This window comes from Lepus europaeus, chromosome 15 (genome assembly GCF_033115175.1).
Source record: "Lepus europaeus isolate LE1 chromosome 15, mLepTim1.pri, whole genome shotgun sequence".
Taxonomy (NCBI): Eukaryota; Metazoa; Chordata; class Mammalia; order Lagomorpha; family Leporidae; genus Lepus; species Lepus europaeus.
The window spans coordinates 15,499,325-15,517,244 of NC_084841.1; the positions used below are offsets into that span (position 1 = coordinate 15,499,325).

General features: G+C 34.2%; 1 protein-coding gene across 3 annotated transcripts in view; it reads right to left on the reverse strand.

Annotated features, from left to right (window-relative positions):
- CDH18 (cadherin 18) overlaps positions 1 to 17,920 on the reverse strand; it is a 313,101-nt gene that overhangs the window by 212,088 nt on the left and 83,093 nt on the right. For all 3 annotated transcript variants that reach the window (XM_062211720.1, XM_062211722.1, XM_062211721.1), the window contains exon 3: positions 5,051 to 5,170. In XM_062211720.1, coding sequence (XP_062067704.1) covers positions 5,051 to 5,170 — 120 coding nt within the window. The remainder of the gene's footprint in view (positions 1 to 5,050; positions 5,171 to 17,920) is intronic.

Genomic DNA, 17,920 nt, shown 5'->3' on the forward strand with positions numbered 1-17,920 from the left:
TTCCAATTTCTGATTTCTCCAAGTATCAACAGTTTATATAGCTTATGCTATTTCATTTAAATCAATGTGAAAACTCTCCTTTTTCAGCTTAGTGAAATGATTACTCATATAGAGAGAGCAGTGTGCTGTCTCTGGTTCATGACTTGTGGGTGGAAAGGAATGTCAATATTCTTAGCCTGTTCTACACCTGCCTGGCCTGTGCATTGTGTTGTGAAGGTGATTCATCAGTCTGTAAAGCACATTTCACAAATGTTCCAGATACCAGTTAGCATTGTCTTTCTGAACATAAAAATAACCAGACTGACTTCACTGAATTCCTGTTGCTCAGCCAGCTTTCCATGTACTTTTTCCTTTGTGTGCATGTCATGTAACTACAAAACAGCTTCTTCCCTTCCAGGGGTCACACACATGATTAAAGCTAGAGGATGGTAAGACCAAAGGAAGCAGCATAGGCACCAGAAGAAACATATCAAACTTCCTCACCTTCTTCTAGAATGGTCATTCTTTCATCTCTCACTGGCCAGAACTGTGTTTGTTACTATTCCCAATAAAGCCAGTTATGACAGGATCGGCAAAATGAGAAATTGATATTGAGTGGACAAACAGTAATGTCTACTAGAGTTCATTTAGTCTTACTTTGTTATATTTTTTTGAGATAATATTTTCAATATACATTATATTCAAAGGCTTAAGGCTCTACCAAATAAAGAGTTCAATGAATAAAAAGTAAAAAGAAAACAGTATAGCACTAAAATAGGAAAGGGCTATAAAATAATCAAATGAAAAGGTACTCAACTTTATATAAATTTTTAAAAATTAAGTTGTTACAATAAAATGGATTTCTTCTTGTGTTCCTGCAATATACAGTCTCCCTCAGTTCAGGAACTAAGCCGAATTCTTCCTAAATGATTCAAAATGAGATACAAGTTGAGTGTCCCTTATTCAAAATGCTTAGAACCAAAGTCCTTTGGATTTCTCAAATATCTAAATTTGTACAGAAATTTTTAAAAAAATTTTTTTGGTGGGTACCCAGATCTAAACAGAAAATTCATTTATGTTTCATATAAAAGGGGCTTCAAAATTCAGGGAACAATATAATCTTTTAATTCCATTTTTCCATAAAGTTTATAAAGTCCCTTACACACAGCCTGAAGGTAATTTTATACATTTTTAGTGCAACTGAATTTTGACTGGCTCCATCTTGTAAAGTCAGGTGTGGCATTATTCCAGCACTCAAATTATTTTAGATTTTGGATTTTTCAGATTTGGGATGCTCAACTTGTAATATTCCTTCCAGTAGATTGATGCTATAGCACAGTTTTGAACTAATGCTTCCATTTTGCTCCAAGAGAAGTAAAGTGTTTAGCATTGGGGACTGTCAGTTAACAGATATTATCTATTAACACAATTACAACAAAATTATTTGAAAATGTGTGTGGAATCATTCGTGCATGCAATTATTGTCATTGCTTTTATTGTTATTATTATCAATTGGGGATATACTATGAAGTAAATACACTGGCAGAGCATATTCTGTGGAATCCTCTGTGTGTCCTGCAGATACTGTGGACCATAATTTTATCTTCTCGCCAATTAATTCATATATTTATTTGGGGGAGAGAAAAGTATTGTCAAATAGGTTTCCATTCAGAATTATTTAAACTTAATATTGGAATCAGCAGAACATTTAAAGATGCTTTTTTCTCCAAACATAAAAAATGGTCTTCCTTACATTTAATAATAGTTTTGCTCCGTGTCAAAATGAAGTAAATATCATGAGGTAATACAAAACCAAGAATGTTGACTAATTTAATTACATTTTGCAGGCCAAACAAAGTGCAGAGAGCCTTGTTTTCAATTACATTGGAAGAAACAGATCTTCAGCTGAGTGCATTTGTAGAGTTGATTGATTTCTAGCACAAGATGTGAAGGAGAGGTCATCGTGGAGAATCAAGGCTGTTGTTGGTCAAGACCTGTGCATTAATGACTGTTGTTTCAGGAGGCCAATCTACCTCATCCAGAGACATTTCTCTAGTCTGTCTTGTTGATACTGAGGATGAATGCATGGTTATTTTATTGTCTCCTAGTCTCCTTTTAAATTCTCATTCAGAATTTCCTAGTAGCATATTTTAATTACGATATTTGGAAAAGATTTCTTTAAAATGCCTGGGATGAAATTTAATCACAAAGTTCATAAAAGGTATCTTCTTTTTTCCAAAAATGTGTTAAGAAATTTGGACTAAAACTCCTTCCAAATAAAAAATAAGCTTTTGCTATTTTTAACTTCATATAAGACTCATGATGATTTCCCATATTCTTATTAATCTTCAAGAAAGAAGACAACAGAATTTTACTGAGTATCTACATTTTCCAAAGATGAGACTAAATTCATTGCACTGATTTGCTTATGGGATTTAGGCATTCTCATTCTAAATTTATACCATAGTTTTCATCACTTGGATTTTATTCCATTCATTTCTAGGCACAATTTCATCGCTTCTCGGCCTTTTGGCTAAGATCAAGTGCATTTCTAGGCACAATTTAAATTAATGCATTTGTTCTAATGATATTTAATTACATTCTAAAAGGAATTTTAAGCAAAAAAATGCCACAAAAAGTCTTAGATTTGAAGAGAACAAATAGTATTTTATTTTTACAACCCCTCTTAATACTTTCTATAGATAATTGTCTATCTAGGACATTTGCATATGTAAAGGAATTTTAAAAAATGATTTCTCCTCCTTAATAGCTAGTAGGAAATTAACTCATGGAGTCCCATAATGCATTAGGCAGTATAACGCTGACATTAACATATCTCAACATGGAAGCATCTATTGCATTCAATTTGTGCTATTTGTTAAGGAAAGGAGCAAAGAAATACAAGAGCAAAGCAAGTATTACAAAGCAGTATTTAAATAGCAACATTTTTATGTTTGCGATGAGTCATTTGGTTGACTACATTTAGCAATACTCTATTAACTAAATATAGCATTTATCTATGAATTAACCTTTGGCTATTGATATGGCTGGCTAATGGGATAAAGCTATATGCTTGTGTGTGTGGGGGTGGGTGGGTGGGTGGGTGTGATCCTAAAGACGGCAATTAGAACATTTGGTTTTTTGATTCCTTCCTCTAAGAAGATATATATTTAAAGTGAGAGGGGCCGGCGTTCTGGCTTCATATGTTAAGTCTTCACCTGCAGCATCAGCATCCCATATGGGCGTCAGTTTAAGTCCCAGCTGCTCCACTTCTGATCCAGCTAATGACCTGGGAAAGCAGTGGAAGGCGGCCCCTGGCAATTTGGATATTTATAATATCACTTGTGGGCCATATAAAGTTATCAACTTAAAGATTAGCCTGCTACAGATTTATTGAATTCTGAATACCACCTGCAGTTGCCTTGGTAGAGCCAGACCACATAAATCCATGGCAGAAAGAAGGTTCCCCACCTCTGCCAGAGCCGGAAACTGGAGAATTAGGGGCAGGGTTCCCCAAAAAGTGAGTAGAAGGCTGTAAGTATATGAAAATGAGATATTTATGACCAGACATGGTTCTCGTCTATGTTTAGTAATGCAGCTGTGCTATTTACTAGAAGGTCTCACATGTTAATTGGATTCAGAGTGCATCTGCTGTGATCAGAACGGACCTAATTAGCTGCTGGAACATCCTAAACTGCTATATTGCTCATCTTGCTAATCACCAGGGATATTGTGGAAATTTTAGTAAAACTTGAGACTTACTTGTCCATAAGCACTTGTATAAATTAAATTAGGTTAGTTTTTAACCTATTTTTAGCGACTAATTTGCAATAAGGATATGAACTTTTCACAATTATTGTATTTTGCTGCTATAACCATATCTTGAATTATTGAATACCCTTTATTCTGGCATATGGTAGTATAACATACGATCAAAAGAAAAGATGAGAAGAATATATTTTTCCTGAAAAAATATTTATCTTTAGAGTAGTTCTCAATTAATTTCTTTTATAGAAAATAATAGCAAAGACTGAAGAATTTGCTCGTTAGAAAAAATACCAATTCAAGACCTCACCCCTGTCTCAATATACATATATGTGTGTGTATGTGTGTGTGTATATATATATATATATATATATATGCATGCTGGTGTGACCACCAAAGACAAAGTATGTAGAAATAAATAAGAATTAAATGAATATGTAATTAGAACAAATAATATCTTTAAAAATGTCATTCTACATATGTGATACTAAAAATTTTGAAAGAGGGAGTACATATGTAAATGTTATGGGACTATTCAAGTATAAGTAGCTTTAAATAAATAATATTCAAAATAATAAGAAAAAATTCTTCAATTGTTCAATCTCATTAATTGTTTTAGAAAAAGTGATGGTGGAATGTGTTTAAAATACCTGTGAAGAAGAGAAAATAGAAATATAAAGCATTGCTTTCTTTTTTTTAGATGACTTTTAATTTGGATTTTCTAATCCATTAATTGTTTTCACTTAAAGGAAGCACTTTATTTTCTTTAATTCTCAGGTTAACATGATATTAATGCAAACAGAACAATTTCAAATTAATTCATTGATACAACTCTAAGAGTATGATACTTTCCTTCATCCACACCTCCTTCATTCCTTCCCTTCCTGCCTCTCCCTTGCTTTCCTTGTCTCCCTTGCTTTCCTTGTCTTTCTTGCTTTCCTTTATCTTTTAGTTTTTGAGGTTTTTTTTGAGTGTTAAGATAACATATTATTAATTTACATTCTATTCAAAGGTTTAATATTCCACATTGACAACTGAAAAGTGAAAAGACCATAGCTCAGAGGGAATATAGGCAAGGGCTATAAACAATAATCAAATGAAAGATGACCATTTTACTCATAAATAGTAAATTTTAAAATAAAATAATCACAGATCATTAAAACTATAGTAGCATATCATTCATAATCAATGGTTTGAAAAAGATATAAAACAAAGTTTGACAAAAATATATTTGCAATAGTGATACAAATAGGCTTTCTTTTTAGTGCAGAAGTACTTGCATACAATTATATGTAAATACACTCACCTGTTTTAGGATCTACCGAGAAGTATGGCTGCCCCTGGAGAATACTGTATACTACTCGAGCACTATTTCCATAGGTGGGGTCATCTGCATCAGTAGCTGTCACCTGTAGAACAGAGGTACCTGTGCATTCAGGAAAACAAATTTTAGTGTTTGATACATTTACAGTATGATTACTTTGAACATCGAAATTAATTTATTGAAATATCTATGGAACACTATAACAGATGCATCCTGTCAAATTTAATTCTTAAATGTATGTATCAAACATTTTTTTCTTTCTTTTCCTGCCAATGACTATACCAAAAGCAAGTCCAAAAGAAGACATTTCCTCTCGATATTTTAATATTTATCTTTATAAGCTAATAATATTGTGAAAAGCCTTTTTTGACCCCTGTATAAAAATGATATGTTGGATTGAATGGTCAAATTGGCATTAGATGTGTGGATAAAACAAGAGTATAATGAGAGTATATAATGTAGACTTCATGACTATTCAGAAAAGTGTGGGTGGAATGGTTAGTGAGGAGGTAGAATGATCACAGTGAGAAGGTAGAATTATTAATGGTATCAAAAAAGATCATTCAAGTCATTTTTAATCATTCATACTCTTTTTTATTTCTTACCTGGACTATTAATGAATCTCATAACTGGTAACCTAGGTTCAAATTTCATTCCTTTAGTGGCTTCATTATGATATTGAAAAACTATTTTTCTAAAATACATATGCTAATATATCTATGACACTGGATTTTTGAAAATTATAAATGCATTATAAAGTGATAAATTTTAAAATACTAGATTTTAGGTACTGAAATTAATGGATCTATTATGCTGATATCTTTCTGCTTACATTTCAACATAAAATATATAAATGAGATACATCTATACCATGATTCAGTTATTCCTAAATGGAAACTCATCTAAATGTAATATGACAATCGTCTACTAAATGGCTATACATATTGTAGAATTAGTAATGGCTTTTACTTATTTATGAAATGAACTTGATGAATCACCTAACAGTACATACTTAGTATTTCAATCTGTATAATTTCCAAATTTCTATCTACTGATTTGAGTTATGCATCAAACAAAATATTTCCACAATCAAGTAAGCATTATGAAATTTTATATTGACTTTGACACTTGAATATAGAAACAGACACTTTTCAGTTTTGAATTTTAGCAATTAGTTCAATGCTTTAGGATCCAATGCCTGTTCAAGTACAAAATTGGTGCTTTCCTGTTGAAATTCAACACAACTTTAAGGCAAGCTTGTCTCATGACTTTAAGGGATCCCAGGAATTTCACAAAATTAGTATGCCAAATTCACTTGATGATCCTTATTAGATCATAAAACATGTAGAATTTCAATAGCATACTAACATTCTGGACTTGTAATAATATTTCTACATTGAGATTCCAACAAGAAATGTGATTTTCAATTACTCATACTCAGAAGGTGAATGCTGTGTATACTTAGAAATGATCTTAAATTAGAAACTAATAAACACAATGATGACAGCTGGTGAGAAAATTGGAGTGTTCATACACTAATGGTTGCAATATGGGAGTCTGGCAGTTTCTCATAAAAGTAAACATAAATTTGTCATGCAACCTCACAAATATTACTTTTGCATTTATACAAAGTTAATGAAAACTTAGGAGTGTGCAAAATGCAATTTACAAATATTAATTGCAGCACTGTCTACAATAGAAACCAACCTGATATTCTCAATGGGAATCTCATTAAAAATATGGTGCATGCAGTATATGAAATTATACTTAGCAATAAAAATGATGATCCCACTGATGTATGCAACAACTTGGATAAATCTTTAGATCACCATACTAAGTATAAAAAGCCAAACTCATAAAGATATTTACTATATGACGTCACTATATAATATTCTGGAAATGGTAGTATTTTAGAAATGTATAAAAGATTAATGTTTGCCCGAGGTTCTGGGAGAGCAGAAGATGGAGGCAGATTGGACTGTAACATGGTAGTAAAAGGATACTCATGCTAGAACTATCCAGTATTTTGGTTTTGGTGTACATACATGAATGCACACAGAAAATATAATTGTATACAATTAAGACATGTAGGCACAGACAAATCTGCACAAAACAAAGAAAATTTTGCAAGCGATCTAAGGTTGAAACTGTTTGCTAAGTATTCATGTAATATTGCTATTGTCAGCAAGCGATCTAAGACCTGCTCCCTCATTTCTCTATTCTAAGCCCAACTTGTTCTTTCATTTCTCTATTCTCTTCAAGGTAGGAAACTAATTCTATTATGAAGGAAACTGTAGGATGCACAATTTAATCTTTAGACCTTATAAAAGAGATGGCTAACATTTTTCTGTAATAGCATAGCCAAAATAAGAACTTAAATAATAATCTCACAGCTAGATTCACTTCGCCATCAGCGAAGTATACAGTAAGTAGAAAAAACCTCCCTTTCAGACCAAAGGGAAAGAAAGTTTTAAAGTGAGAATATACTTTTCCTCATGGGCATTGTCTACCTTAGAAAAACTACTACAGAACATGCCTGTGACTATAGACTTGTAGTTCAGGCCACCGAAGATTAGAGATGGGACTCGGGCACTCCCTTGACTTGCATCCTCTGGTCTGCTTTAACACAAACCACGAGGAAAAGAAAGCTAGGCATCAGAAGCAATGGGTGGCAGGCCTACTAATGGCTGATCTGTACAGTGATCTGCCCTCAAGGAGACCCAACAGGCCAGTCCACTGCAGTGGCTTTCAAAGTGGTAAGCCTGGGCTTCAGCAGAAGTCAGCTTGTGAAGAGCCCTGGCAGCTCTGCCAAGAGTTGGATCACTGGAAATGGACCTGCCCTGGAGTCGAAGGATGCCCAGGTCAGAGCCACAGATCTTATTGGCTCTAAGCTGAAAAGCCCTTCACTCAGCCCAACTTCCAAAGTGACCACTGCAGCTGAGGGGATGGCCAAGTAGGGTCAGCAACATTGCAGGCAGAACTGTAAATTTCTTGTTAGAGATGCCCCCTGCCTTTACCTGGCCAGCTCTCCTCCCAGGGCAGCCAAGTAAGGAAAGTCAACAGAGTGCCTTCCCCTAGGAGGTTCACACCTCCCTTAGGATGTACCCCGTGTGAAGAGATAGATAGGTCTGGGCCTCTTCACTTACAAGGCCTAAAGCCCAACAGATTATTATCAAGCCCCTTCTGTCAGGTTCTATTTGCCTCTCAATCAGAAAACTTAATTGTAGCTTAGACAGCACCTTTCTTAGCACATCTAATAATGACTCTGTCCTTTGTTCTAGACCCTGTCTAGCGCACTTGGGCCTCATTCCTTTGTAATCATAACCTCTACTCTACCACCAGTGACTCTACTCCCAACCTGTGTGTACTGATGGTCCTCTTCCCCACTTAATGCTGTATAATTGTTCAAACCTGGTAAATGCCACTCTTAGGATCATTGGTTACTATCCTCACCCTGTCTTTTATGACCTTGTCTAAATATGATCAGAGTTGGCGAACTTGGTAGGCTTCCATAGCCTTGGCAACTCATGACGAGAGCCTAGGGTAGTTACTGGCGCCATAAACTAGAGTGTCAATTTGTTGGGTCAACAACAGGAGCCACTGTGCACTTGCTCCTCATGTGGGATCTCTGTCCTTAATGTGCTGTACATTTTGATTTAATACTATAACTAGTACTCAAACAGTATGTTTCATTTTGTGTTTCTATGTGGGTGCAAACTATTGAAATCTTTATACTAAATTGATCTTCTGTATATAAAGAGAATTGAAAATGAATCTTGATGTGAATGGAAGGGGAGAGGGAGCGGGAGAGGGGAGGGTTGCAGGTGGGAGGGAAGTTGTGGGAGGGGGAAGCCATTGTAACCCATGAGCCGTACACTGGAAATTTATATTCATTAAATAAAAGTTTAAAAAAAAAGAAAAGATTGACAGAGCTTATCATTTCAATAATATAGTTATGACACTATTTTATTGCTGTACACAAAAAAGTGGGTAAAAGGTACATGGAAAGAATGCACATATGAATATTCTATGATCTCAAGACAAAATGTATTGTTGCCTCAGTGAAGCCCTTCGTTAAAGAGCTTTCTTTGGACTTGTGTGTACTATGAGTTTTCACATTACAACACGGAAGTTTCTCAGTCAAAACAATTTCAGAACTCAAAACCTATAGACCATTCTACTACTAATCATTGTAAGTAGAATATAGTAAGGGCTTTTTCCTTTGATGTCACACAGTACTTGCTCCATATCCAATATTCATCCAAACTTATTCAAAGAATTCTGCTAGGTAGACATTTACAAATAAAAGTTGGTTTAGGAGGCATTTTCAAGGATATCACACTGAAAAATAACTAAAATCTCTAGCAAGAATCTGGTCAAATTCTTAGTATGCAACAATTCATAGTATGTCTAGACTTCATAAATTTGTATCAGCAAAATCAGTGAAAAATGTTAATAGTCCTAAGCAAAAGGTCATTTACAGAGATTCAGGAAAGAGAGCAGTAAAAGGAAACAGTAAGATAATGGTCATTAAGAAATCACATTTATAAAAACATCAGTTTTTTATAAGTAGTTCTGAAATACTGGTTTAAACTAAAATGGTTTGTCTATTGCCTTTTGACTAAAGCTGGACTCAGACCATGGAGGTAAAAGTCAAGAAAAAAGCTGCGTAATTCCCTGTGCTATAGGATACCAGATACATCATGTGTAAGCCCATCAGAAGTTACTTTCACAAGTAGATCAAATTGGGTAACAATTATTATTTGATGCTTATGTGCATCAGACACCACTAATGATTTACCTGTGGACATTTTAAAAGTGAATTACTGAGTTATAATGGCAATTTTAATGAAGAATTTTAATTCTGGTTAAAAATTTAAGTAAAATACTTATCAATATCTGCCTATATCTGAAAAAAGTCCCCTACAGTGGATCATTTAATTTCTTTATTCATGCTATAAGTCCAAATTATGTACATAGTTGAGAAAATAAATCATCCTCTGCAATGTTGATATCCAAATGAAAATACACAAACTGACGCCTAAAATTCTGTTATACCAACAGAATATTAAAATAGAAATTAATTTTTCTTGGGAGTATTGGATTTAATAAACAGACATTAAACCCAAACTTTTTCCTATATAACTTACTTCATATCACAGATAAACTTTCAAAAAATCCTACAGAAGCATTCTTATTTTTGCAAGTTTCCCTTAAAAACAATAACCACAGAAACATTATATGTTGGAGTAGTATTGACTATTGTTCATATTGACAATATGTTCATGTTAAATATTTCCTATGGTACACATTTAGCTATTCCCATGATAAAATTTAATGCCCTTCAGCTTATGTTTGATACAAATCTGAAATATATTAAATAACTTTAAAAATTTCAAGATATCTTTTCTACAGTAAAACTCAAGTCTTGTTTCCTTTGGGGACTTCCCTGTGTTATTCTTTTCACTTGTTTTCTTTTGTACACCTATTTTATAGATAGCAAACACTTCGTAAAGCTGCATATCAATGAGGGGCAGAAGGAGTGGACCTTCTTAAACGTCTCTAAAGACTAATTTGAAATGTTTAATAAGGCATTTTAATACCAAAAAATAGTCTCTGAGATTGCAAAGTGTTATGCATGAACTGTCACTGTGCACCACTCTGCCAAAATCTCAAAAGAGCTGACGTGGAACAAGAATTTGAGTAAAAATTAGCTGAAGATTTATGAAGGCTGAGAGCATCTCTCTGAAGGAACCTCTTAGTGCTCAACGTTCAGACAATTTTCTTGGGGACTGTGGAAAAGCAATAGTCATTAAGATGCAACTTAAATTTCACTCTACACAGGAGGACTATAATTTCACCAGCAGAGCAGTGACACTAGATCCTAGCCAACGTGTCATTTGATAAATCTGAGCATTCTCTCAGCAGTCACTGGAGTAAAAAATAATCCTCCTGGAAGAGCAATTATGAAACATCTGGGTTTAATACCAAAACAAAAAGTCATTATTCTAACTATATTCTAAAATGTATTTTAAATCATGGCTATTGTTAATTTCTGTATATTTTTATTAGATTTCTTTAATGAAATTATCTAATGTGAAATATCACAATGCTCAATCAAATTTTAGATTGTACTCTTTAAATGGAAGGTGATGATTAAGAAAATAAAGTATACTGACTTCCCATGACGTGTAAAGTCCTTTGCTATTAGTAATTTGATTCAATAATGAAATGAATCTATTGATTACATTTCATTTTACAGATGGGTGAGTATTCAAAAATACTTACAGTTGACAACTGGAGGATGTAGCATTCAAGCTTAGACCTATGTCTTTGGATAAATGTTGCCCTGTTCTCTGATTGCTCCAAATAGGCATGAACTATTGCATGTTGCTTAATATTTGAAATATTTTCTGTTTTTGTTGTGTGTGCCTATTGATGCTATGTAATGACAGTCCACATTCACCTATATTGAATGTGTAATGACAGTCCACATTCACCTATATTGAGAGAGGCAGCACAGTATTTCACCTCCATAACCAAAGGGTAAGATGGTACATTTTCTCAAATCAGAGAATGCAATAGAATCCTTAGGTGGAAGCATTTCTAGTACCTGACATTGTCATACACCCCTGCAGCTTTGCAGGATGCTCACAGTTCTCCGGATGATTGTACAGAGTAAATGAGTGCAGCAGAAGGTCACCGGATCATATGCCCACCAGTCTTACATATGTTATAACACATTTGCATACAGCTCTAAGATTAATTTTCTACACTGTCTTGCTCTGCTTTGCTTGTAGGAACTTAGTATTTATTATTAATTAGTCTTCTTTAGCAAACTGAACAACAGCGGGGGCTAGGAAAAATGGAAAACAGGAAAGCTCCTCTTTCTCTCTTCCTCATCCTTCTCTCCTTTTCCCTCCTTTCCTCTGCTTTAGGCATTAATCTGGAAGTGATGCCATTTCTTAAATGGTTTCAGGTTTCTCTTGGCTGCAGAGAAGTTACTTCTTTTCAATAGTTGTCCCAGAATCCACTATTTGACTTTTCAGTTCTACCATTTTTGTAACCTGTTTCCCATACTCAATCCTTTCTATTGATCTAACCATAATGGATTTGATTTTCCTGATTGGACTCTGATTGAAACATAAGCTATTAACAGATTTCTCCCTAATCCACCTTTAATCCTTTTAAAAACAATTATGAACACACTCTAGCAAACATAATTATTATGTCACATACTTGATTCTAGTATTTGATTTATTTATAATAAAATGAAATATTATGTCACATATTTGATTCTTTAAATGAGAACCTGGGTGCTACTTGATAAAAAAAACTTGAAATATTCAGCATATTGGAAAATTACAGTGGGACATCTTGGAGACTTGTTCATTGTATGCAAAATAAGCTGATTAGACTTCAGTGAAGGATTTTTTAATTCAGAGAAAATGTATACATAAAATCAGACACACACATACAATGTTAGGCACTTAAATACTTTTCAAAAATATTCTATAAATATTTATCTCTTTATGTACAAAAAGTTTTAGAAATAGCTCTTAAGAAAATACTTTTTAATGAAATATTTATTGATTTATCTGAAAGGTAGGGATAGAGAGAGAGAGATCGTCAATCCACTGCTTTACTCCCCAAATGGCTGCAATGGCTGGGGCTGGGCCATGCCAAAGATATGAGCCTGGAGCTTTATCCAGGTCTTCACAAGGGGTAGCAGGGGCCCAGGTACTTAGACCATCTTCCACTGCTTTCCCAGGGGCATGAGCAGGGAGCTGGAACAGAAGTGGAGCAGCTGGGACTTGAACCAGGATATAGGTACTGCAGGTATGTGGTGTCTTAACTCCTTAAGCCACTATGGCAGTCCCATCCCACCTTTTATTAATTGATGGAATTGGAATGCAATGCCCTCACTATCAAGAAAATGTGTTTTTTTCCTATTGATTAAATTATCTCATAGCTATATTAGTCTGTCATAATTTAGAATTTGTAGTAATTAATCTCACTGAAATATTGCCAAATTTATTTCTTACCAAATTTGTAACTTATATCTATAAACTGCTTTGATTTTCACTTTGAAAAAATTTTGTTTAAAAATTATTATTGACTAATTCAGAGTTGCTCTGAATAATTTAGGTGCACTTAATTTTCCATCAAAATTACAAACAATACTAAAAACAAGCAAGCAAGCAATAGCAAAAAAATGGCATATCAGGGATAGAAATATTTTGTTCTTTTTTGCTCACAAAAGTAGTCAACAGAAGTGGAAATTTGGCCTAGAAGTTAAAATTTCAATTAAGATGCCTGCATTCCATAATGGAATATGTGGGATCAAGTCCCAGCAGCACTTAAACTCCAGTTTCTTGTTAATGCCCACCCTAGCACGCAGTAATGGTGGCTTAGTAGTAGGGTTCCTGCCAGCCACATGGGATAGCTGGATTGAGGTCCTGGATCCTGGCTTCAGCCTGGCCCATTTCCCATCATTCCAAGCATTTGAGAAATGAACCAGTGGCTAGGAGTTCTCTCTTTTTCCCTCTATTTTCTAAATAAATAATTAACAATATTTCAGAATAGTTTAAAAATATTATACTAGACATTCCCATTTTAAATACATTATTTATATTAATATATGTCTCCCTATATATATATATATATATATATTATACACACACACACAGAATATATATAATTGACATTCAGTAATTCAGTTCTTTTATTGGAGAAATGTATTTTTCTAATTTGCTAGGAACTTCTCTTTTTAAAGTAGTGTGATAGGCCTGCTTAATTATTTTAAATAATCCAAAATTAAAATAATGTAGAAGAAAAACCACATACTTATAGTCCCCTTCTTTGTTTCCATGTCTACTTCCACAAGGCCCACTACTCAACTATAGCCACTCTTTTTTTTTTTCCTATGACTTGTTCCTTCATTAAATTTTTAGATTATCTGATTTTATTCCCTTTGAAAAATATACAGTGATACTTTGTAATGAAATATGGAAAATATACTGAATTGAAATGACCTCTCAATGCCTCTTTACCCACCATGCAATTTAGATTACATTATTATTTTTATTTATGCTAGTTATTATTTTTATCACCACAGGTAAAATGGTTAAGTCTCTATTTCTCGCTTCATTAATTTTGGCAAGCAAATATTGTGCCCCTAATGATTTCTGAGGAAATATATATAACTCATCATCTTCTCACCCATGAATTGTGTCAGTTATATTGCTATTTTAGTTTATTTCACTATAAATAGTATATTATGTTGTTCCTCTACAAAAAAAAAATAACTTTCATACTTTTCCTATGGTTTGAGATACTGAATATATAAATGGACAATGGCCAGATCATATATCAAAATAAACGTTTATCAATAATCTGCAGCAGTAAGCACAGAAAACTAAATCATTATCTATATTGACAAGCCCATAAGCAAAATTACTATGTATAAATTAGATTTACAGGTAGTCAGGTGGCTGTGTCTAGCTACAATTTATGAAATCAAATTATAATTCTTGTAATAAGTACTACCAAAATCGGCAGTACTTGATTAATAACTCAAAATTTCCTAATTTCTAGTCCCATTTCCAATTTAGTACCAACTGTAGGAAGTAAAAAATGCGTCTCTCAGCAATCACATATGATGCTGTGTTTTTAGTTCATTCCCCATGAAGGGACATTAAAATTTTTTCTTTAAATTTATTTGACAGGTAGAGTTATAGACAGTGAGAGAGACAAAGAGAAAAGTCTTCCTTCTGTTGGTTCACTCCCCAAATGGCGGCTATGACCAGCGCTGTGCTGATCTGAAGCCAGGAGCCAGGTGCTTCTTCCTGGTCTCCCATGTGGGTGCAAGGGCCCAAGAACTTGGGCCATCCTCCATGGCCTTCCCGGGCCACAGCAGAGAGCTGGACTGGAAGAGGAGCAACCGGTACTAGAACCAGCACCCATATGGGATGCTGGCACTATAGGTGGAGGATTAACCAAGTGAGCCACGGCGCTGGACCGAGGTGGGATTATAAGAGCCTCAATCAGGACAGCGCTGTGGCTCACTAGGCTAATTCTCCACCTGTGGTGCTGGTACTGGGTTCTAGTCCCAGTTGAGGTGCCAGATTCTGTACCGGTTGCTTCTCTTCCAGTCCAGCTCTCTGCTATGGCCCGAGAAGGCAGTGGAGGATGGCCTAAGTGCTTGGGCCCTGTACCCGCATGGGAGACCAGGAGGAAGCACCTGGTTCCTGGCTTCGGATTGGCGTATCGGCCATTTTAGGGGTGAACTAACAGAAGGAAGACCTTTCTCTCTGTCTCTGTCTCTCTCTCTCTCACTATCTAACTCTGCCTGTCAAAAAACAAAACAAAAAACAAACAAACAAAAAAGAGCCTCAATCAGAGAATGCCTGAAGCTATCCCTGTTAGCTAACATAAAGCTCTCCCCAGCATCTGTCTTTCTTTGGGTCTCTACCAAAACGATTCCTTAGTACAAGAAGCACTGAATGAAAAAGTTTGCTTGCTCTATCATTCAGTTGCTCTTTATTTTTTTCCACAGGGTATAAAATCAACAGTGAATAAGTACTAGCTAACTAGGTTATGTATGTGTGTGTGTGTATATATATATATTTCTAGAAACCAAGTTTACTTGAAACAATTTAAAAGACATAAAAAATTATAATGTATTTCTAGTTTTGACATCACAATGGGAATCTTTAAAATGCTGGGTTCAGACTTCCGTATTCTTTCATGTCTATGGCATATCTTTCATCCATTGTTGCCTATATTCAATGTTTTACTTCAATAATACAAGATAGATTGTATTGTATAACAAAGTTCATAATAAATACATCTATTGCAAGATTTTTTTCCTAGTATTCACTTATGTGAATTTTTATAAATTTCCTATCTTGATAGCTGGAAAACACCTTTGTTTTCTCTCATATTTGATCATTCTTTTGTTAATTTCAAGGTTGATTATTTGTATGTTTGCCATTGCATTTTAATTTCCATGTTTGCTCAAGAAATATGTCAGCAGCATCTTAATTCCAAACTTAAAAAAAAAGAAATAGAAATATCAATCAATATCCCTGATGAACTTAGATGCAAAAATCCTCAACAAAATATTAGCTAACCAAATCCAACCACTCATCGGAAAGATCATTCAATTGGACCATCTGGGATTATCCGTGGTATGCAAGGATGGTTCAAGATTCACAAATCAATAAATGTGATACATCACGCAAATAAATTGAAGAATAAAAATCACATGATTAAATTTAACAGATGTAGAAAAAGCATTTGATAAAACACAACATCCTTTCATAATAAAATATGTAAAGCAAATTTGGTATAGAACGAACATTCCTCAACACAATCAAGACAAAATGTGGCAAACCCACAGCCAGCTTCATATTGAATGGGGAAAAGCTGAGAGCATCCCACTCAGGTCTGGAACAAGACAAGGATGCCTCAATTGCACCATTGTTATTCAATACAATTCTGGTAGTTTCAGCCAGACCCATGAGGCAAAAATAGAAGTCGTGCAGATACAAATTAGAAAAGAGGAAGTCAAATTATCCCTATTTGCAGATGACATCATTCTATATACAGAGTCCACTGAGAAGATATTAGAGTTCATAAGAGAGTTTGTAAAGTTGCAGGATATACAATCAAAACACAAAAATCAATAACCTTTGTATATACCAGACAATTCCATGGCTGAGAAAGAACTTGTAAGGTCAGTACCATTCACAATAGCTAAAAAAAAAAATTGAATACTTTGGAATAAATTTAACTAAGGAGATGAAAGATCTCTATAATGAAAATTACAGAACATTAAAGAAACAAATAGAAGAAAACATAAGACATGAAGGAATCATCCATGTTCCTAGAGTGGAAGAATTAGTATCATTAAAATGTACATTCTGCTCAGTGCAATTTACATATTCAATGTGATCCTAATAGAATTCAAAGGACATTCTTTTCAGATCTAGAAAAAGCAATGCAAAAAGTAATATAGAAACACAAGTCCCTGAATAGCTAAAGTAATTTTAAACAACCACAACAAAGTAAGACGCATCACTATATCAAATTTCAAGACATACTACAGAGCAGTTATAATCAAAACAGTCTGGTATTGGCATTAAAACAGACATGTAGACTAATGGAACAGAATAGGGATCCCAGAAATTAATCAACACAGCTACAATCAACTAATCTTTGACAAATGTGCTAAAATCAATGTTTGAAGAAAGGATAGTCTCTTCAACAAAATTGTGTGGGGAAAATTGGATCTATACATGCAGATGTATGTAACCACTTACTGTACACCTTATAAAAGGTGCTTACTGTATACCTTATAAAAAATCGACTCAGAATGGATTAAGGATCTAAATAGACACTGAAAACCATCAAATTACTAGAGAAAAATATTGGGAAAACTCTGCAAGATATTTTAGGCATAGTTCTTGGAAAAGATCTCAGAAGAATAGGCAATGAAGGCAAAAAAATGAGAAATGGAATTATATCAAGTTAAAACAACTCTGCTTTGCAAAAGAAACATTCCACAAAGTAAAGGAGCAGCTGACATAATGGGAGAAAATAATTGAACACTATGCAACTGATAAATGATTAAAACTAGTATCTATAAAAAGCTCAAGAAATTGACAATAAAATAAAAATGTGGTTAAGAAATGGGCAAAGGACATGAACAGACATTTTTCAAAGCATGAAATACAAATGGCCAACAGACACATGAAAAAATGCTGAGGATCACTAGCCATTAGGCAAATTCGTTGTGAATAGGCATTTTTCAAAGTTTAAATACAAATGGGCAACAGAAACATGAAC